At 37.6% G+C, this 27167-nt stretch overlaps 1 protein-coding gene across 5 annotated transcripts in view; it reads left to right on the top strand.

The window, feature by feature from the left end:
- LOC100350425 (bifunctional heparan sulfate N-deacetylase/N-sulfotransferase 3) overlaps positions 1–27167 on the top strand; it is a 186207-nt gene that overhangs the window by 128328 nt on the left and 30712 nt on the right. For 4 of the 5 annotated variants that reach the window (XM_051820057.3, XM_089302885.1, XM_051820058.3 and 1 more), the window contains 2 exons: positions 23128–23310; positions 25687–25783. In XM_051820057.3, the coding sequence (XP_051676017.1) occupies positions 23128–23310; positions 25687–25783 (280 nt within the window). Of the gene's footprint in view, positions 1–23127; positions 23311–25686; positions 25784–27167 lie in introns of those variants that run through there. The other variant, XM_089302883.1, reaches the window with a different exon arrangement.

Below are 27167 nucleotides of genomic sequence, written 5' to 3'. Positions count from 1 at the left end.
ATCCTTGGGGCAACTAACAACCTCAGTTGTGTGGTTTGCCACTGCCAGTTCCTGAGGATGTTTAGACATACCAAACTTCTGTCTCAGCTTGAACCTGAGTAGGAAAAAGATTGATAACCATTAAGACAGGCAGTTCCACTGTGATCTAGAAAGCCTCTCGGGAAGAGAATCAGAGTAACTCCTGTGGAATTTTCTTCCTTGTTTGCAACTATCTCTTTGTCTTTTTCTCTGAGGCTAAATCTCAGGTGGTCAGAGACTGACTTGCCAGTCTGTACTTCCTTCCATTAACTTCCTTAGGGCCAGCATATTGCACTTTTTTACTTCTAGTCAAAGTGGAGCAGACAAGGCAAATGTATATCATGATTTGTAAGCATTAGTAAAGTTTGTCCTATAAGAGGTTAAAACTTTTGGCAAATTTTTATTGTTTATTTCAGAATATTTAATTTAATTTAAAATAATGACTTAATTATGGTAAATGCCATTTTTAAAAATTTATGTTTAAAAAAATCTGTGGGGTAGGTGTTGTGGCTCAGTGGGTTAAGCTGTCATTTTTGACATCACACATCCCATATAGGAGTGCCTGATTTGAGTCCCAACTATGCCATACTTCTGATTCAGCTTCCTGCTAATACACATGGGAGGCAGTAAATGATAGCCTAATGCTTGGATTATTGCCACTCACAAGAGATACCCAGATGAAGTTATGGACTCCTGGCTTCAGCCTGACCCAGCTCCAGTTGTTATGGCCATTTGGGAAATGAATGCACAATAGAAGACATTCTCTCTCTCTCTCCCTCTCTCTCTCTTTCTCTCTTTCTTTCTTCTCCCTCCTCCCCTCCCTTCCTCTCTCTTTCTGTCACTCTGCCTTACAAATAAATAAATCTTTAAAGTAAATAAAAATTTTAGAAGTTGTTAGCAAATTTATTCCTTACATATTTGACACATACCATCCTTACATTTAATATTATAAATTATTTTAAGAGTTTCATCTTAAATTATATTGCATAATGTCTTTATAACATTATATGCAGATAGAAAATGAAATAGAATTGTGGTAATATAATGGTCATGGCAAAAGGTCATTTATTTCCATCTTTTCATCTTGTTGATATGCATCCTTCTTGACCTGGGAGAATTAAGCTTTAACACGCTACTGAATCAAATGCATGTGAGGAGTTCACTTCTCTAGCAGTGGATTCTTGTGAGAATTAAGAAAACAGGCAATCAAATCATCTTCTCCAGGGTAGAATTTTCTCAAGACACTGGTTAAAGAAGGCTATATTAAGAAATAGTTTTAAACCTCTAATATGAAACACCTATTATGTTGAGAGATGGAGCAAGAAAGCTTTATAAGCTATGACCCCTTCACTTAAAGAATTTACATTTTACTTATAATACATGTCAAAATTTCCTTCCTTTTTAAGAACTCCTTCCAACTTTAGGGAACTCAAATCATAAATAAGAGCCTGTAAGCCTATCTGACTATAGCTCTAGAAAGGACTTTTATTACTATTATGGGCAGTAGACAAACTTGTCCTTTGCTGTAGAGGGAAGCACTATTACTTTCTTGTGAAGTTATTTACCTCAAAAATTTATTTAAAAGTTGTTTACCTCAAAGGGCTAATTTAGAACAAAAGCAGTCAATGTCTCAGTTTATAAGACTTAACTGAGGGGCCAGCCTTGTGGTACAGATGGTTAAGCTGCTGCCTGTGATGCTGGTTCAAGTCGTGGCTGCTTCTCTTCTGATCCAGCTGCCTGCTAATGTCAAGCAGCAGAAGATGGTCCAAGTCGTGGGGCCCCTGCCACCCATGTGGGAAACCTAGTTCCAGGCTCTTGGTTTCGACCTGGTCCCTCCTCAGCTGTTGCAGCCATTTTGGAAATGAAACAGTAGATGGAAAATGTTTCTCCCTCTCTGTTTCTCTGTGTCACTCAGCCTTTCAAATAAATAAAATAAATCTTATACAAAGAAACGACAACAGAAATTTGAACGACTCCTTGAGGTCATGCCTTATCAAATACATAATCAGATTTTAACACTACTAATACTACATTAGAAAATATTCCTGTGTATGAATAGTAGTCTATACATTGAGGTTTCCAAAAATTACTTTTTATCAAAGTTAATGTTCCTCCAAGCTCTCATTTCTGCTAACCTGACTAAGAATGTAATTGCAACCATCTGAATGATGATAACTTTGGTAGGGGTGGGGGAAGGAGGGTGGAGGTTCACTCTCAATTAGACTTACAGCAAAACCTAGAAAAGTTACTTAGTACATGGGAAATGAAGTAATATCCTCCACCCCCAACATATCACTGTTCAGTTGTTCACTTACATTATCTTTGTGACAAGCTTTATTTCCTAAACTGTCTTCTTCAGTCAGAACAGTTATTTAGTGGCTTATGTGCTCACAGACAATCCCTGGTATTTTCCCTCTCGGACACATAGCTACCTGGGTGACTAATTTTAAGTCTTTATTTTTAAGTGGTTATTTTTAAGTATTGTTCTTGCTTGTCCTAGTCTTTTATCATCTATTTAAAGAGCTGGTTTCTGTACTAAATTGGTTCTTACAAAGTATTTCAATATTTTAGGAATGACTTTATTAGAGCTGTCCTAAAATAAATAAATAAAAATTCTAAATGGTTTTAAAATTTAGAAACTTTAACAGTTAATGACTAGCTTTTAAAAAACAGATAGTTTCTTAATTCACAAAATAATTACATTGTTGGATATTTTCATTCCCTACCACAACCACCAGAATGAAGTCAGCCTTCTAAGAAAATATAATTGAAACCTCCTGGTAATGAAGCTGATCTTTGTGATTACCTAAATTTAATTCATGTACATGAGCCCAAATCAGATTTTCATATGGGTCAATTTTCTTGAAGCATTTTTTTTATTCTGCCTAATATTTGAAGTTAAATTCAATACGTTTATGGACATTGAGTTTAATTTAATTTCTTCTTGATATCTTCATTATGCTATGGAAGCCGTGCTTTAAAACTAAGATTTAAAACTAGAAAATAAAGATATTTTCATTGCAAAATTGAATATAATCTTTGTGCTATGTGCCTACCTAAAAGAGATTTTTCTTAATGATTCGTTTTTAAATCTGTCATAAACTGGAACTATATTCATTATTTTGGCACTTGGTGAGTTTAATGGAACAAGAACAGCTGTTGTCTGGTCTCTAAATAACTGCAAGAGGATTTTTCACAGTAATGTAGAGACAATAACAGAACAGCATGAGCAAGTTACACAAAGCAAATTAATTGAAAATTGGTGGTCTGAGAACTGGAGATACTCATTGCATGTAAACATTTGTTCAAGAAGCTAAAGTAATAATGTATTAAGCCCATAGAATTACTTCTTCTGCCACCTAACAGAAATGTTAATTGTTAATCAATCATTAGCTTGTAATAAAAGGGCTGAACTTGCAGTTCTGAATGTATAGCCAGAAAAACTAAGTGAGAAATATAAATGTTCTGAAAACGACAAACCTCTCCAAGCTAAATTGGTTTAAATTACATTAACCCTATGACTGTACCTTTGAAACCTGTCCCTAATTGAGAGCAATTGATTTACCCTTCCAGCTTTCCTTTAAAGCCTATCAGACTCCAAATTCAAAACGTTAAGTGCCCTTTGCCAAATTATTCTGCATTCGAGCTTTCCTTTGGGATTCTTAAATGATGACTAAGGCACAGGCAGGTAGGAAAAAAAAGTACCCAGTGAATTTACTCCTTAGAAATTAAAATGATACTTTTTTTCCTCCCATTGAAAATGGTTATACAATTCATGAAAGTGCTTTCTTTGCATAAAATAGCTATTATAGGGTCCAGTGCTGTGGCACAGTGGGTTATTGCCCTGGCCTGGATCTTTGGTATCCCATATGGGTGCTGGTTCTAGTCCCGGCTGTTCCTCTTCCAATCCAGCTCTCTGCTATGGCCTGGATAGCAAGTCCTTGGGCCCCTGCACCTGCGTGGGAGACTTGGAAGAATCTCCTGGCTCCTGGCTTCAGATAGGCGCAGCTCCGGCCGTTGCAGCCATCTGGGGAGTAAACCAGCAGATGGTCTCTGTCTCTATCTCTACCTCTCTGTAACTCTTTCAAATAAATAAAATAAATCTTTTTAAAAAATAAAAAATAGCTATTGTAATACAAAAATATGAAAGATAGTGAGAGGGTCCATCATGCCAAAATTTCAAATGTCTCACTCATACCCAGGATAAAAAAAGGTCAACTTTCTGGCATTTAAGGAGAATTTGGGAAGATGATTTTTAAAAAGAGTCATGCTGTATGGCGAGTATGAGTCCCTTTACTTGTGTAGAGCAGAGGGGTGAGTATTTGTCCCATTGCCCATCTCAGATCGTTGTGTTTTTTTTTTAATTTTTTTTAAATTTATTTATTTGAGAGATAGAGTTGCAGACATAGAGAGGGAGAGACAGAGAGAAAAGTTTTTCATCTGCTGGTTCACTCCCCAAATGGCTGCAACGGCCAGAGCTGAGCCAGTCTGAAATCAGGAGATTCTTTGGGTCTCCCATGAAGGTGCAGCAGGGTCCCAAGCACTTGGGCCATCTTCTACTGTTTTCCTAGGCACTAGTAGAGAGCTGGATCAGAAGAGGAACAGCTGGGACATGAACTGACACCCATATGGGATGCCAGCGCCACAGGCGGAGGCTTAGCCCACTAGGCCACAGCGCTGGCCCTTCAGATACATCTTGAGGGTCTCCAAAACCATCATAGAGCCTGATAAATATTCCTTGCAGGAGTGAGACAAAGTTGGTTTCTGTCTCACAACTGACAAAACTAAACTGAGAGGAGAGATTTGCTAAAATAGTCTGTGTCAGACAAAGAGACAGCCAATTCTGGGAATTACAGCCCCTCATTTTCAAAATCAAGACCCACATATCACAAGGCCCAGATATGGAACTGTTGATAGGAATATCAGATCAGCCTGAGATCCTTTAAAAGGAGATGCTGCTCAAGAGGTCTCCTAACAAGGAACTGGAGGTGCACTGGTCTCGGAAAGGAAAGGAAATTGCATCAGTGGGATCAGAAGTGGAGTCTCCAAGGATGTCAGACAGTTTTAAACACATGTCATCTCTTCTTTTGATATTGACTGATAGATTGTTAGAATGATTAATTAAAAAAAAAAAGAAAAAGAAAAATAGAGAGATTCCATCAACTAATTCACTGCTAAAATGCACAACAGCCAGGTACGGGCCATGCTGAAGCCAAGAGCCAGGAAACCCATTCTGCTCTCCACATGGGAGGCAGGGGTACAAGTACTTGGGCCATCCTCTGTTGCCTTCCCAAGCACATGAGCAGGAAGTAGTATTGGAAGCAAAACAGTCCAGGATTGACCTGACACTCTGATACAGGATGCCAGAGTTGTAAGCTGTGGGTCAACATCAGCCCCAATGCATGCAGTCTTAGACAGTATCACTTAAATGATAATTCTCTATGTACCTTTCCCTGCTTCATCTGCATGTCTCAAATACTAAGGGATCAGAAACTTCAGTAAGTAGGAGGAAGAGTAAAATCATCCACAAGAGAAGACAATGTTGGTCACTTTTCCCAGCCCCTCTTGCAAATCTCTTTCACAAGTCCTGGCTCAATTAAAAAAATTGAAACTGAATATTGCAAAAAGTTTAGAGTTATGGTTATTTTCTGGACCAGAAAACTTAGAAAAAAAGTCAAGTTTCCATTAATGACCAAAAACCACATGAGAATTTTCTGTCACCTGAGAGACTAAGAAAATTATTCTGCCTATATTATCCTTAACCCAGGGATGAGGGAAATATCACCCACACTGAGTGAATTCTAAAAAGACAATGGAAAAAAGGTAATTATATTGCTTTCATGATTATACCACAAATCTTAAGTGTTTAATTTATGGGCTACACAATACTTATCTAAATTTGAATATTTTAGTAAGGGATTTTATATTAACATGTTTATATAATGAGCATAAATACAATATGAAAATTTATAGGATGGAATAAATACTATTTTTAAATGCCTTGGTAATCATCATAAACTCACAGTAATATTAGAAGATGTAAATCCATATCTCACATCATTTTCTTTAAAATTTTGAAATTTGGAAGCTCACTGTTTTCAAATCTGATTACATCATCATTGATTTTATTCCATTATGTGGCTGTTAACAGTGCATAATAGAAAGAGCACAAGTGATTATTCTGTGACTTTAGTGTCCTTCACTTATATTTTCATTATTCTTAGCTATGAGCCATGGTTTCTTAGGAATCTCTTAAGCCAGTTGGATATTTTGTGGCAAATGCATTTTTCTCAATTTAAATGTTGCATCTGAAATTTATAAATTGATAAATATACTACAAAGCAAATAATATTAGCTATTCATAACAAATGAAGCAGATAGAGGCAGCAAGACTTTGAGATTAAAAGTAGGTTAGTTGGGGCTGGTGCTTTGGCGTAGCAGGTAAAGCCGTCACCTGCAGTGCCAGCACCCCACATGGGCGCCAGTTCAAGTCCCGGCTGCCCACTCCACTTCCAATCCAGCTCTCTGCTATTGCTTCGGAAAGCAGTGGAAGATGGCCCAAGGACCCGTTTGGGAGACCCGGGGAGTCTCCTGGCTCCTGGCTTCAGATCTGCGCAGCACCAGCCATTGCAGTTGTCTGGGGAGTCAGCCGGCAGATGGAAGACCTCTCTGTCTCTCTCTGTAACCCTGCCTTTAAAATAAATAAATAAAACTTTTTTTAAAAAAAGCAGGTAAGTTACTATACCCAAATAATATTTGTTAATATTATACACCATGGCACTGAGAGTATACCATGGCCATGTGAAACAGAAAATCCTACAGCTTCATAATTTACCTGATTATAGAAAGATTAAAATGTTCTCTGAATAGCTGACTTATTTGCTGTACACATGTAGTAAAAACCAAATGAACTCCAAAGAATCCTTGCTCAAGTGCCATCTTAAGAACATACCAAGTAATTATAACAGGTTAACCTTGGTGGCAAGAATTTCAAGACAGGTGTAAATAATGTTTTATCCAGTGAAATTATTCCCTGCATTTTCTCTGATAATGTATATTTCTTGGGTGATTCCTGTGTTGTTTGCAACTATACTGAGCTGTGAACATGTATTACTTCCTTGAATCCTCATAAGTAAAGCACCCAGAACTATCAAAACTACCATTTCTTCCTCCACAGTCTGATGAAAGATAGAAAATTTTTCTACCTCCAGTGTTCTCATTCATGTTTGATTTCTCTTTCACCTGGAACTTGCTAAAATCTAAAACTACATAGTCAGAGCTAACACTACTCCCAAATAATAGTTCCCAGTTAGTAAGAATCATGAAAAAAAAAAAAGAGATGCAGTGATTTGACATGAAGAGGGCAGTTTTCCTCAGAGCTCAATCATAATTTTTCAGCATTTATGAAATCTAGTAGACTGTCTCTTCCTTTATGTTTTGTTCCTATTCACTCCCCTGAGGAATAGGGAACTGGAACCAATGTGATGAATGTAAGCCAAGTGGCATGGTAGATACCAGCCGTTAAAACTTGCATTCTGTTTGTCTGAGGAATTTCACATACTTTAAATTTTTTTCTTAATATTGAGGTCAAACATACAAATCAAGATGCATCAATGATGATGACCAAATCAATGTTATTTACAACAATAAAAATTTATAAACAAGCTCAGTGACCAACAACAGAAAGTAAGTTGTGATGATTAGTAAGACTGATTACTATTTGGTCATTAAAATACACATATGGATATTTTAAAGCATTTTAATACTTCAGTAAAAGTGCTAAGAAATATTGCTAAGCAACAAACACTGTGTACCAAGTTACACAATACTTTAACATATATGTGAGATATTTTATATTAAAAACAACTTATTTAGATAAAATTTGTAAAAATATGTAAGGCCTTATATATAATATATATAAATATTTGAGGCAATTTTTGAGTTTTTTTCAATTTTCTATGTTTTTTACATTGAATGTAAAATTTTTAAGATGATTTATTTATTTGAAAGGCACAGTTACTGATTGAGAGAAGGAGAAGTAAGAGAGGGATATTCCATCTGCTGGTTCACTTCCAAAACGGCCACAATGGACTGGAGCTGAGCTGGTCCGAAGCCAGAAGCCAGGAGCTTCTTTTGGGTCTCTCACATGGGTGCAGCGGCCCGAGCACTAGGGCCCTCCTCTACTGCTTTCCTAGGCACACTAGCTAGGAGATGGATCGAAAGTGGAGCAGCCAGGACTCGAACCAGTGGCCATATGGGATGCCATCCTTACCTACTATGCCACAACACTGGCCCTGAATGTGCAATTTTTAAAAGAGGAAAGGCTGTCTACAATGAGGACGAATTTAATTCAACAAATTCTTATCAGTAGGCTATTATACAATTAAATTAACACTTATTTAATGAACCATTCACATAATTATAGACACAATGGAGACTATAACATTGTTCCTGCTCTTAGTGAGTTCACAGTTTAGCAAAAGGAACATAACAAGCGAAAACAACTTATAACAAAAAGTTTAAGAGAGCATAAGTTTCAGTTAAGATATAAAGAAGCCACTTCAAATTGGAAGATGCAAGGATGAGTGAAAACACAGGAGGGTATTCTGTGTAGAACAGGCTACATCACAAATGCATGGAAGCAAGAAAAGTAAAGAAGGTAAATGGAAACCTCTGCAGATGGAGAAGGTAGGGGTAGATCATGATGGACTCTTGAAGCAGTAAGGTCACTGACTCTAGAACTACACCATCTAATATGCAGCCAACACTTGAAATGTGGCTATTTAAAGACTTATTAAAAATACAAAGTATCTCATTAATTATATTTACATGGATTATATGCTGAATGGATAATATTTTAACATATTAAATGTATTATTGAAGTCAATTTCACTTTTTAGTTTTTGTAATGTAGCTACTAAAAATGTAAAATTGGGGGCCAGCACTGTGGCGCAGAAGGGTAAGCCTCCACCTGCAGTGTTAGCAGCTCATTTGGGAACTGCTTCAAGTCCCAGATGCTCCACTTCCATCCAGCTTCCTGCTAATGTGCCTGGGAAAGCAGCAGAAAATGGCCCAAGTGATAGGGGCCTTGCAGTCATGTAGGAGACCCAGAGAAAGCTTCTGGCACCTGGCTTTGGCCTAGTCCAACCTCGGCCATTGCAGCCATTTGGGGAGTGAACCAGCGGATGGCAGGTTCTCTCCTTCTTTTTCTGCATATATGCCTTTCAAACTAATAAAACTTAAAAAAAATGTAAAATTATCCATGTGACTCCTATTATGTATCTGTCAGACAGCAGTGTTCTAGGGGATAGATTAGAGGAGCATAAAATTGGAAGGAGAAAGACCAGCAAGAAAGCTTTTAAAGAACTCAGGTAAAATAAAATGAGAGATTAAACCAGGAAATGGGGCCGGTGCTGTGGCACAGTGGGCTAAGCCTCTCCCTGCAGTACTGGCATCCAGTATGGGTGCTGGTTCATCCCCGGCTGCCCCTCTTCTGATCCAGTTCCCTGATATGGCCTGGGAAAGCAGTAGAAGATGGCCCAAGTGCTTGGGCCCCTGTACCTGCATGGGAGACCCAGAAGAAACTCCTGGCTCCTGGCTTGATTGGTGCAGCTCTGGCCATCGCAGCTATTTTGGGAGTGAACCAGCGGATGGGAGACACTTCTCTCTGTCTCTCCCATTCTCTGTAAGTAACTCTACCTCTCAAATAAATAAAAATCTTTAAAAACAAAAACAAAATTAAAAAAGGAAAGTTCAACTAAGGATAGACATGAAGAGTTGGGATTTTAAAAGAGACTGTTATGGGCTGGCGCTGCGGTTCACTATGCTAATCCTCCACCTGCGGCGCTGGCACCCCGGGTTCTAGTCCCAGTCGGGGCGCCGGATTCTGTCCTGGTTGCTCCTCTTCCAGTCCAGCTCTCTGCTGTGGCCCAGAAAGACAGTGGAGGATGGCCCAAATACTTGGGCCCTGCACCCACATGGGAGACCAGGAGGAAGCACCTGGCTCCCAGCTTCGGATTGGCGCAGCGCGCTGGCCGTAGTGGCCATGTTGGAGGTGAACGAACAGAAAAAGGAAGACCTTTCTCTCTGTCTCTCTGTCTCTCTCTCACCGTCTAACTGCCTGTCAAAAGAGAGAGAGAGAGAGAGAGAGAGAGACTGTTATGACAAAACCAGATCAGTTGATTAGGAAGGAGCTAGTAAGTATCTGGAATATTGTCAGTAATGACCTTAAGCCAAAGCCAAATTAAGTCATGCAAAAAGACAACCAGATCCATTGTAAAGATTTATTCATTCAGCTATTTATTTACTAAGCATCTGCTAGATGCTAGTTATTATCTAGATGCCTAGGTACTAAGGATCCGGCAATGATAAAACAAATGATGTCTCTGCTCTCCTAGAGCATATTTGTACTCTATTTTAAACATATGCGTTCAATTTTTCGATGCTGAAAGTGAGATAGCTATGGAAAATTCAGATAAAAGTGATGATTAGATACCTAATGTTCATATATAAAATTTACGAGAAAAGTATGGATAGTAGCTTGAGAATTTGGGATCATGTTGATGCCATGTGGAGATAGCATGTGAGGACAAAACCCTAAGAAATGCTAGCTGTTTAAAGGTAATGTGGAGAAAGGAGAATCAATAAAGGATATAGATGGAGAAGAATTAGGAGAAACATTTTCCAAAAAGCCAAAGACAGAGAAAATTAAGTACAGTTAACTATCAAATGAAGCAGATGGTTAAAATAATATTAAGACTACCAAGTATCAATGTGATTATATAGCTAAAAGGTTACTGATAACCTTTGAAAAGGCATTTATTTTCAGATAAAAGGAAGGGACAAACACCAGATTGCAAAGAACTTAAAAAGACCCCCGAAGCACAGGCAATCAAAGTAAAAACAGACAAATGGATTATATCAAGTCAAAAGCCTCTGCCCTGCAAAGGAAACCATCAACAAAGTGAAGAGGCAACCAACAGAAAGGGAGAAGGTATTTGCCAACTATGCAACTTATAAAGGGTTAATATCCAGACTCTATGAAGAACTCAAGAAGCTCAACAACAACAAACCAAACAATCCAGTTAAGATATGGGCAAAGGACTTGAACAGGCATTTTTCAAAAGATGAAATTCAAATGGCCAACAGACACTTGAAAAAGTGCTCAGGATCACTAGCCATCAGAGAAATGGAAATAAAAACCATGATGAGGTTTCACCTCACCCAGTTAGAATGGCTTTCATACAGAAAGCAACAAACAATAAATGCTGGCAAGGAAAATACACTGTTGGTGGGAATATAAACTAGTACAGCCATTGTTAAAAATAGCAAGCAGATTCTTCAGAAAGCTGAAAATAGATCTACTATATGACCCAGCCATCCCATTCCTGCTTATTTACCCAAACAAAATTAAATCAACATATGAAAGAGTTATCTGTACCCCTATGTTTATTGCAGCTCAAGTCACAATAGCTAAGATATGGAATCAACCCAGATGCCCATCAGCCAATGACTGGATAAAGAAAATGTAGTATATATGCACTACTACTATGCTGTACTACTACTATTTATACTATTCATCCATAAAATAGAATCAAATCCTGTCTTTTACAACAAAATAGATGCAACTGGAAACCATCATACTTAGTAAAATAAGCCAGTCCCAAAAAGACAAATACCATATGTTCTCTCTGATCTGTGGTAACTAATAGAGTACCTAAAAGGTAATCTATAGGAGAGAAATTGACACTCTGAGATGCAGTGATTTTGAACAACCCTTGTCTCCACCATTGTGAAACAGTGTTTTAATCTTAGTATCTGTTGAATGCTTTAGTTAGTGGAGAGTTAAGCTTAAAATTATAAAATAAACTGAAAGTATGTCCCTGTAAAAATTGAAAGAAAGAATAAGAAAGGAAGGAGGAGGTTAGGGTGAGATTGTGGGTGGGAAGGATGGTGGAATGGAAGTATCGCTACGCTCTTAAGCTGTATATATGAAATGCCTGAAATTTGTTCACCACATATAAATTTTTAAAAAACTGAAAAAATGAGAATGGAAGTGAGGAGTAAGGCAGCATGTATATACTGCTTCTTTGAAGAATGTGACTGAGAAGGAGAGTGGTAGAGGAGATTAAAAACTCAAGGAGAGCCTAGGACATAATGGAATAAGATGTCATAGTGGTTGAAAACAGATGGAATGAAAGCACTGGGAGATACACATGAATTAGTTTAGAATACAGAATGGAACACCTTTGCCTGCCACTGCAGATGTCAGGAGGAATTTTTGTAAGACAAATGTGTATGGAAAAGGGTAGAGACCTGAGAGAATTCCTGCCTGATGGTCATTATTCCCTAGTTTTTATGAGATACTTAGCTTGGAAGTTGAGTAGGAGTGAGATTGAGCAGAAGGCTTCAAGAGAAGTATGAAAGTTTGAAATAGCTGCTAAAGGGAACTGAAGAGCCAAGTGACAAGAAATAAAAAGAATATCCAATAGTACTTAGGATTCAATTGAGATTGGGAACCATATGCTTATGTGATATGAATAGCTCCCATTGTGTTTTTCTGTAGCTGTACTGAACAGTCCTTATGTAGGAGTGAAATAATTAAATGGAAGAATTGATCCAAAATCTTAGATTGGCAGCACTGAAAGCACACAGACGATTTAGGAATTTGATGGTTTTTAATGTTTTAATTAAGATGTTAAAAGAATGCATATTGTGGGGTACCCTGTGCTGTTTCTATACATGTATTGATTGTAGAATGTTCAGATTAGGGTAAGCATATCTATCCCCCCCACAAATTTATCATTTCTTTGTAGTAAAAACATTCCGAATCCTTTCTTCTGTTTTGAAATATATACCATGTTATTGTCTATAGTCACCCTACTGTGCAGTAGAACAACAGAACCTATTTCTCTTATCTAACTAGAACTTAATACCCACTGACCAAACCTTCCCACCTCCCCTTCACTCTATTATCCCTAACCTCTGGTAACCCTACTCTACTCTGAACTTCTATGAGACTGACTTTTTTAGAGCCCACATATGAATAAAGCTATGTGGCACTTAACTTACTGTGGAGGAAATCTACAATTTTTTCAGTAGTTACTTATTTTTTTATTTGAAATGGGGGAGAGAGAGAGGTCTTCAATCTGCTGGTTCACTCCCCAGTTGTCAGCAACAGACAAGGCTGAGCCAAGCCAAAGCCAGGAGCCAAGAACCCCAGATGAATGTTCCATATGGATTGCAGGGTCCCAAATACTTGAACCATCATCTGCTGCCTCCAGTGGTGCTGTTTAGCCGAAATCTAGGTCAAAGAAGAGGCAGGAATCAATACCAGGCATTCCAAAATGGAATGTAGACATCCCAAGCAGTGGTTTAACCACTGTATCGCAATGCTCACCCCACTATTTCGAATGAATAGCACTGAAAAAAAAATCGACCCTGGATTTCCCAATTTTTTAAACAAAATTTTTGGTGCCAACTCAAGGCACATACTATATAGCATAGGCAGTTCAGAGAATAAAATAAAAGACCCCATGCCAGCCCCCATGAACATTACAATCCAGAGATAAAAAAGCATAGTAAGAACCTGGGTAGGAAAATGTCAGAAATATAAAACTAGAGAGTTCAAAAAGCACAACCAAGAGCACCTATGTTGTATTTACCTAGAGAGATCTGAAAAAGTGGGTGTGACATTCTTGGACACATAGGCTTGAGTTAAATACAAAAGTAAAGCAGTGTATTCTAGAAAAAAGAAACTATATAAACAAAGCTATGGAAGTAGGCAGCAAACATTGGAAAACAGCAATCAAAGAAGCTGTTTTGTCTTACCCTCAATACAGAAGGGGTCTAAAAGAAGATTGGGAAAAATATTAGTAAACTATGCAACCGATAAAGGTTTAATAACCAGAATCTACAAAGAGATCAAGAAACACCACAACAACAAAACAAATAACCCAATTAAGAGATGGGCCAAGAACCTCGATAGACATTTTTTAAAAGAGGAAATCCAAATGGCCAACAGACACATGAAAAAATGTTCAGGATCACTAGCCATCAGGGAAATGCAAATCAAAACCACAATGAGGTTTCACCCCACCCAGGTGAGAATGGCTCAGATACAGAAATCTACCAACAATAGATGCTGGCAAGGATGTGGGGAAAAAGGGACACTAACCCACTGTTGGTGGGAATGCAAGATGGTAAAACCACTATGGAAGTCAGTTTGGAGATTCCTCAGAAACCTGAGTATAATCCTACCATACAACCCAGCCATCCCACTCCTTGGAATTTACCCAGAGGAAATTAAATTGGCAAATAAAAGAGCTGTCTGCACCTCAATGTTTATTGCAGCTCAATTCACAATAGCTAAGACCTGGAATCAACCTAAATGCCCATCAACAGTAGACTGGATAAAGAAATTATGGGATATGTACTCTGTAGAATACTATACAGCAGTAAAAAAAATGAAATCAAGTCACTTGCAACAAAATGGAGGAATCTGGAAAACATCATGCTGAGTGAAATAAGCCAGTCCCAAAGGGACAAATATTATATGTTCTCCTTGATCTGTGACAACTAACTGAGCACCTAGAAGGAAACCTGTTGAAGTGAAATAGACACTATGAGAAACAGTGACTTGATCAGCCCTTGTCCTGACTGTCGAGAAACAACTTACTACTATATTCCTTTTAGTATTTTTTTGTTCTGGTTAATACCATTGGTTTATCTCTTTAATTAACACACAATTATTCTTAGGTTTTAAATTTAACTGAAAAGTGATCCCCATTAAATATAAGAGTGGTAATAAGAGAGGGAGGAGATATACAGTTCTGCACATGCTCAATCGGACTTACTCCTAATGGTAGAGCTAGAAACGTGCCAGGGGATTCCAATTCAATCCCATCAAGGTGGAATATACCAATGCCATCTCACTAGTCAAAGTGATCAATTTCAGTTCAGAGTTGATCATAATGATACGTCTAGGAGTCAAAGGGATCACATAAACAACACTAGTGTCTGCTAGTACTAACTGATAGAATTAAAAAGGGAGAGAACAATCCAACATGAGAAGCGGGATACACAGCAGACTTGTAGAATGGCGGATGTCCTAAACAGCACTCTGGCCTCAGAATCAGCCCTAAAGGCATTCAGATCCGGCTGAAAAGCCCATGAGAGTATTTCAGGCATGGAAAGCCAAGACACTCTGGCAAAAAAAAAAAAAAAAAAAAAACCCTAAATGAAAGATCTCCGCGAGTGAGATCCCAGTAGAAATAACGGGCCATCAAAGAAGGAGGTGCCTTTCTCTGAAGGGAGGAGAGAACTTCCACTTTGACTATGACCTTGTCTAAATAAGATCAGAGTTGGCAAACTCAAGAGACTTCCATAGCCTTGGGAGCTCATGACAAGAGCCTAGGGTGATTACTGACGTCATAAACGAGAGTGTCAATTGTTAAATCAACAACGGGAGTCACTGTGCACTTACTCCCCATGTGTTGTCCAATGTGAATTAACGGTATAACTAGTACTCAAACAGTACTTTACACTTTGTGTTTCTGTGTGGGTTCAAACTGTTGAAATCTTTACTTAATCTACACTAAATTGATCTTCTGTATATAAAGGTAATTGAAAATGAATCTTGATGTCAACGGAATGGGAGAGGGAGCGGGAGATGGGATGGTTGCATGTGGGAGGGAGGTTATGGGGGGGGAGGGAAGCCACCAAAATTCAAAAGCTGTACTTTGGAAATTTATATTTATTAAATAAAGTTTAAAATCAATAAATAAATAAATAATAAAAATTTAAAAAAGAAGATTGGAAAGGTATGCTGAGGCTGTGTGTTGTAACTTAGGATGACACACTAAATGGAATTAGAAGGCTTGAGCCAGGATATTACAAAATAGGAGGTTTTTGTGGAGATATCACTAGAATAGCCTTTCTGCTCAAAATTTTTTTATTTTCCAAAAAAACACATGCTCATGTCATGGTACATAATTTTGAAAGTGATGGAACTCATATTTTTCATGATTATAAAAATGAAACTTAGAGTTTAATCACTGTGGCATAAAATAAACTGTTTTCTTGATTCCTTCATAAATAATATTTCTGATCTGGGGCTGTACGTCAAGGAGGAAGAAGGACAAGAAGTAAATTATAGTCTACTTGTCATCTGCTACACCTTTAAAATTCCATGAAATAAGGTAAAAATCAACATGAAGACAGCCTTTTAAGCAGAGAAGTTTTAAGGTAGTATTCATTTGAAACATCATGTGGAAATGGAGAAGAATTTTGGTTTGATAAAAAAGGATTGAGGGTGAGTGTTTTCAGCAGTTATGATGCCACATGGGGCACCTGCATGCCTTATCACAGTGCTAGGATTAGAGTTCTGGTTCCACTCTCCATTCCAGCTTCATAATTATGTGCAACCTGTGAGGCAGCAGATTATGGCTCAAGTACACATGTTAGGAGACCCAGATGGAGTTCTAAACTCCTAGCTTCAGTCTAGTCCAGCATTGGCTTTTGCAAGCATTTGGGAACTGAACCAGCAAATACGAGACTGCTCACTCTCTCACTCTCTCTCTCTTTCAAATAAAGAAAATAATAAATAATCTTTTTTTAAAAGGATCATACATGTCTATCTGAACCAGTTTTATCTTCCCCTTAGCAATCTGTGCCTCACAATACATCTGTTAGCAGTGCAGAAACCTCCAAAAACCATGATCAAGGGTACCTACCAAGTTGTTCATTGTGATAGGGACAGCTCTAAGTCTATACTACTGAAATATATGGTTAAGATAACTCTATTTTTAAAATGTACTCAAAAAGACCACTACAGAGCCACCGTAGCTTTGATGACTTGAATTTCTCTTTGGTATAAACATATATAGTTCCATGAGAAATAAACATTTCCCTGAGAAAACTGAGTCTACTCAATTTTCCTCGAATCATGTTCCACCAGCAAGTACATCAGGACAACTAGAGGGGAACTCTCTAAAATGAAGGTGCCACGACCCCCTTCAGACATAGAAAAATATATTTTTTTGAGAATGAAGCCTGATGGCCAGACTTTAAAACTTCCTAGATGATTTTACATAAGATAAAACATTTGAATCTGGTCACCCAGGATACTAAAACTAAACAAAAGAGGTTGGCTGAGTGTCGGAGGTGGGAGGAAGACATTTTTGTTGTAAATTCTGTCTCCTGAATTCTGAATCTTTTCACAAACAAAGCTTAAAAAATGAGTATAATATTTATATCTGCACCCCAGTAACCAGGCAGAGCATCTGGCAAATGACAGTACAATCAGTAAAACGTCATGGATTTGAACTGAGCAGCGTGGTCATAAACGGCATGGTGTATAAGAAATAACTGATCTCTTACATCTTTATTTTCTGTTCACTTCTGCTGACCTCAACAGAAGTAGTGCTGCACTTTCAACAGCTTTTGAACCAAGACTCATGTTTCTGTCCTAATTCTTCTTGGTGATATTTCAGGTGTCCCCCATACGTGGAAGTGAATGGATTCAGAGGGTTTATGCTGGATGTACAGATAATCTTTCCCAAATGTTTTTCTTAGCTCCAATCACAAATGATATCTCTTTCCTTTCTCTTAAATAATACTATAAACAGTATTTGTCATTTTGCCTTGTACAGAAAAAAAATCAGGTAAGTATCTTGATATAAATATCAGTGTCAGGCTAGAAAGATATTCTTTTGACCTCCACACAAAGTAATGCTGATAAGGAAGTAAACATTAAGTACCCTGATTTGATCAGTATAAATTGTAAACATGTATTGAAATATCAGACTTTACTCTATAAATATGTGCTATTACTATAGGTTAATCAAAAAAAGAGTTTTAAAAAACAAAGTTTTAAGGGAATGGAAGCAATACTTTTAGAAGAATTTGTTCAACTATTATATAAACTTTATGCCTTGGCATAGTTTCCAATATTTGAGTTTTAGACAGCTAATTAGTCTTTTAGATAACAACTAATTACTCATAGTATGCTTATTGCAAAAATTGCTTAGAAATGCAAGTATAATAACATTTCCTTCTCATTGAAATCTCCAAATATTATAAAAGTAAGTTATTTTGACCTAGTTCACCTTAAAAAATAAATAAAACCTCAGTTCTGAAACACTTAAAATTATAAAAGCATCTTGTTTTTAAAAAGGCTAATACCTACTTTCCCTGAACTGGTAACCTTTCGAGCTTTTATTTGTTTCTGTGCTGTGCAGAGATTATTGTCAGATGAAGCACTGCCAAGAAGTGAAGTGGCTTTATAAATATCACAGGTCAGAATACGGGTAAAGAAGGAATGTTGTGGGAAAAGCAAGCTATGTTTTTGATCAAAACATTCTTGTTGGCCGGCGCCACGGCTCACTAGGCTAATCCTCCACCTTGCGGCGCCGGCACACCAGGTTCTAGTCCCGGTCGGGGCACCAGATTCTGTCCCGGTTGCCCCTCTTCCAGTCCAGCTCTCTGCTGTGGCCAGGGAGTGCAGTGGAGGATGGCCCAAGTGCTTGGGCCCTGCACCCCGTGGCAGACCAGGAGAAGCACCTGGCTCCTGCCATCGGATCAGCGCGGTGCGCCGGCCGAGCGCGCTGGCCGCAGCGGCCATTGGAGGGTGAACCAATGGCAAAGGAAGACCTTTCTCTCTGTCGCTCTGTCTCTCTCTCTCACTGTCCACTCTGCCTGTCAAAATAAATAAATAAATAAATAACATTCTTGTTACGTATCTATTCCCACCAATCCAGTTGTACAGAGCATCCTAACTAACAAATAATAAAGAAAACTTGGGACAGGTCACATGTTCAGCAAAAGATTTGAACACTCTCTCAGAGAAACTGTTGTCATTCGTTTAAAAAGAAAGTTTAAAAGAAGTGATGTGTTTTATTTCCTAACAAATTATGCTCTCTTATGGCCTTGTATTTCTTTAAGAACAAAATATAAATCCCAGACTTCAGTCTAAAGTCTAAATGGATCATGAGGTGACATGCGCTCCAAACACATCAGCTTAAATAGTCCTCTTGCTGAGGGTGAACTTTGCATTATGTTAAAGTGAGAATACAAAAACAGAATTTGAAGCCTGGGAAAGGTCCCCTGCTTGGAGGCTAAGTATTAGCTTTTGCTTTACAGGACTAAATTCAGGAGCATATACAAAGGAACTTCAAAAAGTTGATAGAAAAATGGAATTAAAAGATAAAAAATGTTTTGTTGCAAAAAAAATTTTGAAACCCCATACATACCTATTCCATAACATGCATTTCCATGAACATTTTGAATATCTCTTATAGTCATGTATTTCAAAAAATTTTTAAAACAAAATTAGTTTCTAATTCCATTCTCCATAAACTTTTTGAAGTCCCCTCATAAATATCATCTTACTTCTTGCAAATCAGATTTGGTTTCAGCAAAAGCGTTACCATGGGCCGGCGCCGCGGCTCACTAGGCTAATCCTCCGCCTAGCGGCGCTGGCACGCCGGGTTCTAGTCCCGGTCGGGGTGCCGGATTCTGTCCCGGTTGCCCCTCTTCCAGGCCAGCTCTCTGCTGTGGCCAGGGAGTGCAGTGGAGGATGGCCCAGGTGCTTGGGCCCTGCACCCCATGGAAGACCAGGAAAAGCACCTGGCTCCTGGCTCTTGCCATCGGATCAGCGCAGTGCGCCGGCCGCAGCGCGCCGGCCGCGGCGGCCATTGGAGGGTGAACCAACGGCAAAGGAAGACCTTTCTCTCTGTCTCTCTCACTGTCCACTCTGCCTGTCAAAAAAAAAAAAAAAAAAAATTAAAAAAAAAAAAGCGTTACCATGAACTAGCTCATAATTCTTGAGCTGACTCTATCTTTGTCAGAGACAGTAGCAGTTTTTACTTTCTTTAGTTATGTAGGGGAAAAGTGTTACTCTGCTTTAATTGTCACATCATAAAATATTCTCTGAGCTTGAGAAGTGAATGTATTAGTAGCACCAAGTTAGAGAGCATCTCTAAGTTACCCATTTGCTGTCCAATGCAGATATTATTCAAGTGAAATATGACACATATATATTTATTGATAAATCTTACATAAAATGAAGAAAGAAATTTGAACTGGTGGCTAACCAAGTTAAATATATATATATAATTTTCTAATTGTATTAATATTTTTTCTTAAGAGAAAGGCAACTTGAGTATCAATTTGCTATTTGTCATTGAGCTACAATTTTGATGTAGAATATAAAACAAGTAGACTGCCTCTGGCAGACATTGGGAAAAATGTCCAAATTTAAGGATAAGTTTCATAAATTTTTCAATAGCCTACTGTTTTGAGAAATTTTGGAGGAAAAACAAAGGGATAAAAATAGAGTTTGGGGATTAAAGCTACTATAAATAAATAAGCAGAAAGTTAAATTTTAAGTCTCAATTTTCAGAAAGACCCAAAATGGGAAAAGTATTAGAAGCATTATTCCATCATGGAATAGGTGTGCTTGTAGCTATTTAAAATTACCCTCAAATTATTTTGTTTGTGAAAGTTCTTAAGGTTTGATATAAGTCCAGGCAGAGTGAAGAAAAACATAATTAAGTATTCTTCATCACAGAGATTTTCATATGAAAGCCTGAAGGATTTGTTCCATAGAATGTAAGATTATTTTCCTCTTATTCATAGCTGTAATTAATTACATTTTTGATTCATTATATCAAATATGAATATAACTTTGTCCTCATCACTGCCATTTTACCACAATGAATTTTCTTGAATGTTTCTTTCAGCCTCTTAATGATCAGTTATATTCATTATTATAATAAGAATTATTTCTATTTATTCACATGGCATTCAGTATTTTAGGAAAGTATTATTATCCCATAAATTATTTTTATGATCTTCTTTATAGCAGCATAAATATCACCATGGTTTTCTTTGCCATTGAAAATTTCATACTGAAGAGTTTTTTTCCATTTGTCAACAACTAATGAACAAAAATTATTTGCATTCATTTAAAGTAGTAGCTTTAAAAAAATACCAGTTATAGAACTCAGACCAACTTTATGAAGCCTACAGAATTCCAATTTATTTTATTGCAAAAAGTTCCCTGGGGCCAGCGTTGGGGCAAGGCAGATTAAGCCACTGCTTTTGAGGCCGGCATCCCAAATCGGAGTGCTGTTTCAGTCCCAGCTACTCCCTACAATCCAACTTCCTGATAATACACAAATGATGGCAGCCAAAGATGGCTCTTCTAGACATTGGGAAAGAAAAAACTGATGGAATACCTCTCTCTGCCTGTTTCTATCTCTAGTCCTCTGTCTCTCTGTGTCTGTCTTTCAAATAAAAAAAGGAATTAATTAAAAAAAAAAAAAAAGATGGCCCAAGTACTTAGCCCCCTGCTACCAATGTGGGACACCAGGATGAAGCTCCTGGCTCCTGGCTTCAGCCTTAGCCCAGATCCAATGGTTAGAGCCATTTGGAGGAGAACCAGTGGTTAGAAAACTTCCTTTCTCTCTCTCTCTCTCTCTCATTTTCAAATAAATAAATCATGCACACACACAAAAAAACTTCTCAAGCCACCAGCTTGTTGTGATTATTGCTTCTAGGAAATGCAAATTAGAAGACATTCAGTTAATGCTAATAATAACAATTCATTATTTACTTATACCACCTAACTTGAAGTACTACAGTATAAACCCAAATAAGTAGATTGAAATTACAAAACCTCAACCCCCTGAAATCCTGCTGCTTCACATGACTAGTAGTCCACCTATTGTAAAGTTATTATGTGTTGTTATTCTTAAGTGTTGAAACTTAACTGAAAAGTGATCGCTGTTAAACATAAAGAGTGGGAATAAGAGAGGGAAGAGATTTGCAATTCGGGACATGCTCAAGCTGACTTATCTCAAACGGTAGAGTTAGAAACATACCAGGGGATTCCAATTCAGTCCCATCAAGGTGGCATGTACCAATGCCATCTCACTAGTCCCAGTGATCAATTTCTGTTCACAATTGATCCTAATGATAGGACTAAGAGCCAAAGGGAGCACATAAACAAGAATAGTGTCTGCAAATACTAGCTGATAAAATAAAAAAGGGAGAGAATGATCCAACATGGGAAGCGAGATACACAGCAGACCCATAGAATGGCAGATGTCCTAAACAGCACTCTGGCCTCAGAATCAGCCCTTAAGGCATTCAGATCTGGCTGATTAGGCATGGAAAGCCAAGACACTCTGGCAAAAAAAAAAAAAAAAAAAAAAAAAACCAAACCCTAAATGAAAGATCTCTGTGAGTGAGATCCCAGTGGAAAGAATGGGCCATCAAAGAAGGAGGTACCTTTCTCTGAAGGGAGGAGAGAACTTCCACTCTGACTACGACCTTGTCTAAATATGATCAGAGTCGGTGAACTCAAAAGGCTTCCATAGCCTTGGGAACTCATGACAAGAGCCTAGGGTGATTACTGATGCCATAAACAAGAGTGTCAATTTGTTAAGTCAACAACAGGAGTCACTGTGCACTTACTCCTCATGTAGGATGTCTGTCCTTAATGTGCTGTACATTGTGATTTAATGCTATAACTAGTACTGAAACAGTATTTTTCACTTTGTATTTCTATGTGGGTGCAAACTGTTGAAATCTTTACTTAATATATGCTATATGCTAAACTGATCTTCTGTATATAAAGATAATTGAAAATGAATCTTGATGTGAATGGAAGGGGAGAGGGAGCAGGAGATGGGAGGGTTGCGGGTGGGAGGGAAGTTATGGGGGGGGAGCCATTGTAATCCATAAGCTGTATTTGGAAATTTATATTCATTAAATAAAAGTTTAAAAAAAAGTTATTGTGTGTTGATATCTAGCGTGTTATTCAGTATCAGATTTGTTGCAAAATTGTGGGTATACAATGCCTGTTGAACTCACTTTTTGTTATGAAATATATTAAGATGTCAGAAAAAAATGTTCATTAAATCTTACTGATAACATCTTGGAAGTATGCATTTATATAATGAGGGTTTTGCAGGTATATTCAAAACGTTGTGAATTAAAAACTTATATAAACTACTTAAGAAAAAACATCTACATTGCTATGATTACACTGCCCTCTACTGTTAAAAATACTTGCTTACAGTGAAGTTCATGTGTTTTTTTCAGATCAGCATTTTCATGACCCATTTGTCCAACTATGGGAATGACCGACTGGGATTGTATACATTTGTAAATTTGGCTAATTTTGTACAGAGCTGGACCAACCTGCGACTTCAGACTCTGCCTCCGGTGCAACTGGCTCACAAGTATTTTGAGCTCTTTCCTGATCAGAAAGACCCTCTCTGGCAGGTAAAACTGGTTTCATAATTGGTATAACTAATTAATTCTACAAACGTATCTTTAGATGTATGAGATAATCCAAATCTGAAAAGTCAAGGCATCTAAGAAAACAAACTGTATTTTGAAAATGTTGGTATTTTTGAAAACTACTTCTTCCTGATACTATTGCTACATCTTGAGTTAAACTCTCTGTTGTGTTGCCATCAGAAGTTACAGAATTATGAAAGCTCAGTAAAGGATTTGGCGGTTGCAATATTTTCATCAGGAGTCAGATCAATTTCAGACTGCAGTAGGATGAAAGACTAGAAGATTATAAACAGGTTGTATGGTAGGCAGGTAGCCAGCTAACTAGAGGGTCTATGAGAAATGTGCAGAACTATGAAGCAGACCAACAGCCACAGAATGTGGTAACTTTCAAAAGTATTAAATGGGAATGCTTTTGGACATGAAGAGTGGTATGTTTCATGGGAAAAATCACCAATTTTCTTAAGAGAAAATAACACATGAAATGGCATATTCAAACCACCGTAGAACAGACTCATCAGAAGTGAAGGAACTACTTTGAAGTTGTCCATTCTAAGATCTGTGGAACTCAGTAATCTTAGCAAAATAATTGCCTAGTGCTTACTGTGTATTAGACTGAGTACTTTACATAATTTGAAGCATTTATTTCTCACAAATAACCTATATGGTAGGTGTAGTTGTTATACCCATTATACAGATAAAGAAACTGGGGCACAGAAAGGCAGAGGCAATTAAGTAAAGTCACATAGTCCATGTGTGGCAGAATGGGAATCAGTTCTAAGCCGTCTGGCTCCATATGTTCTAAATGCTACTAGGGTTTGCAAACAGAGCTGATTGTTTCATCAGTAACAATCTTCAGAAGTACAGTTCAATAAATTTCACAGAATTTGATGGTGGTAAAATCTGAACTCTATTTTCAACTCATTCAACTTTGAACTGAGAGCTGATTACTTCCTGAGGACAAATAGATGACTTCAGATAGAACTGCGCATTTCTCAAATTAAAGCTAGTAATTTTGGTGGAAGGTAGTTAGTCTAGTGGCTAAGACAGCAATTAAAATGTCTGTGTCAAATACCACTGTACCTAAGTTCTAGTCTCAGCACTGGCAGTGGTAGTGGTGATGGCTCAAGAAGTTGGATTTTTGCCATGCATATTATGGGAGACCTGGATTGAATGCTTGGCTCCTTACTTTGGTCCAGCCCAGCTCTGGCCATTGCAGGCATGTAGGGAGTGAACCAGCCAATGGAAACTCTTTCTTGGTCTGCTTCTCAAATGGAAAAAGAAAAAGTTATGATTGTGGGAGTATGACCACATGTTGCTTTTCATTTGTTATAACAAGAATCTTTCCATCTTAACCATGACAAAACATCACCAGGTATGAGCCACTGGGGAGATGTGCGATTTTGCTACTAATTTAACAACTTATTTTAATATTGAAATCCTTATAATTTCAACTGACAAGTTTAAAACTAATTTTTTTTCCAGAAGAGCAGGCAAAGAAAGTAACTGATTTAGTCTTCAAATTTGTTGTTTATTTAAAATAAGCAGGTTTATTTAACTTCATATGTCCACGGTATTAACTGAATGGAAATAAAAAGTGGTCCTGTGTGTCTAATCCTTAAATACTATTAAAGGGCACTATAATTCCCTCTTTTTCTACATAATAGTAATTTATAGTTAAAATGAAGGATGTTCTAGATGTATCTTGCACAGTGTGTTTTGGATTTAAGTATTATAAAGCAAAGCAGACCCTTTAAGGTAGTAACTCACCATCATTTTACTGTACTGCTGAAATTTAGTTCTTTTTAGCATCATACACTGTAAAATAGAATTTTTTGATGTATATTTACCGATCTTTGAAGGCAGCTGAAAGGAATTTGCTTTGTGAATACTTCTATTATGGCCATATCCTTAGTCCTTTTGAAGCACAGTTGGAAAGCTCAGTTACTTAGAATAAAAACCCGACACCTTATATTTCAGTTATATATTGGATACTGAGACTGAATCTTCTTTTAGGTTATCAGGAAGCATAGTGTCTGCTTATAAACAATAAAAGCAAAAAATTAAGACGCAGAACTACCAGTTGCAGAAAAAAATTAAAAAATCTGTCAGTGCAATGAGGCTGTTTACCCAAAGTGGAAATACTACACCCCAGCCCCATCGCACCCCCACAGTCTCCTCTGTAGACATTAACATCAGGATTGAAGAAAGCTGTTAGCTTTCTGTGATACCACTTCTGGGTTTCATTTCATAAAAAGAGCCTAATGGCCTATTGTAGTATCTTTTAAGGACAAAAGTTGGGGAAAAAAGAGCACATAATGGATGCACCCAAAAAACAGATCTCCATATTCTTCCATTTAGAATCCTTGTGAAGACAAACGCCACAGAGACATTTGGTCTAAAGAAAAAACCTGTGATCGCTTACCAAAATTCTTGGTAATTGGACCCCAGAAGACTGGTGAGAATTTTTTATTATGATACACCAAACAGTGTAAAAATGCTGATGATGAGACAATGAATTCATGTCAAAGGGTTCTTAAACTTCCTATAAATGCTGTATATCAATACTATGTTATTTCCTAAAGTAATCTTTGCTTAGGTCAATAATATACTATAATCTCATCAAAGTGTTTTCTAAATGAAAAAGATGAAATAGGTGTCACACAGTTTGAATATCCAGCCATCAGTCTAGTGACACATAGTATTTTTCTCAAATAGATAAGTTTAAAAGTGTTGTTAACATTTCTAAACCAAAATTAATCATGTATTTAGAAAGTAACTGAAAGTATTTTGTGAAAAGCCCTATAACTCTTTAAATTGCTTTCAGAAAAATAGTCTCTTAGGCTACCATCTTTCTGATATAGTTTATTTCTAACCTATTTCTCTCTCTCTCTCTCTCTCTTTTTTTTTTTTTTTTTTTTTTTTTTTGACAGGCAGAGTTAGAGAGAGAGAGAGAGACAAAGAGAAAGGTCTTTTCTGTTGGTTCATCCCTCAAATGCCTGCTGTGCTGGCCAGCATGCTGTGCTGATCCAAAGGCAGGAGCCAGGTGCTTCCTCCTGGTCTCCCATGCCAGTGCAGGGCCCAAGGACCTGGGCCATCCTCCACTGCCTTCCTGGGCCACAGCAGAGAGCTGGACTGGAAGAGGGACAACCGGGACAGAATCCGGCGCCTCAACCGGGACTAGAACCCGGTGTGCCGGCGCCGCAGGCGGAGGATTAGCCTAGTGAGCCGCGGTGCCAGCCTCTAACTTATTTCTTGCAGAGATGCCTGTTTTTTAAAAGTCTAAAAGATGCCGTTCTCTCTGTCTCTCTCATTGTCCACTCTGCCTGTAAAAAAAAAGTCTAAAAGATGTTTGAGAAGCATAATTCCTAGACATAAACAAAACTTTGTGCTAAGAAAGGTATTTATTCATACCCAGGAGAAATATTTTGTACCTTTTCTTAAAGTGGTGTGCAATTTTTCCCCCATAAATTTCTTGTTTCTGTCAGAATTAGTATTAAAATGAAACCCAATGGAAGCTTTAAAATGTCAGACATTCAAGCTGTATCTTCATGATAAATTATTTGCCGCCCTTAGCTTCTGGCTTCACAGAAAACAGCCATTGCAACCACAATACTTGCTAAGGGGAGTATCACACCATAAATAACTGAGGAGAATTCTATGCAATGTACATGGAGAGTTTAGCCTATTCAGTTTTTGATAGTCCCATTTGCAAATATCCATTTGAAAACAGCAAATGCAACAAATACTTTTTTGTGTCCTTATTTACTTCTCTTGTCCTTAGCTATCTAAAGTAAAAAGACAACTAGGAAAATCCTGACACCAAAATCTCTTCAAGTGAA

This window comes from Oryctolagus cuniculus, chromosome 8, assembly GCF_051225735.1.
Source record: "Oryctolagus cuniculus isolate XC-2025 breed Fujian yellow rabbit chromosome 8, ASM5122573v1, whole genome shotgun sequence".
In the NCBI taxonomy this organism is placed as follows: domain Eukaryota; kingdom Metazoa; phylum Chordata; class Mammalia; order Lagomorpha; family Leporidae; genus Oryctolagus; species Oryctolagus cuniculus.
This window is presented reverse-complemented; position numbering and strand designations above follow the sequence as displayed.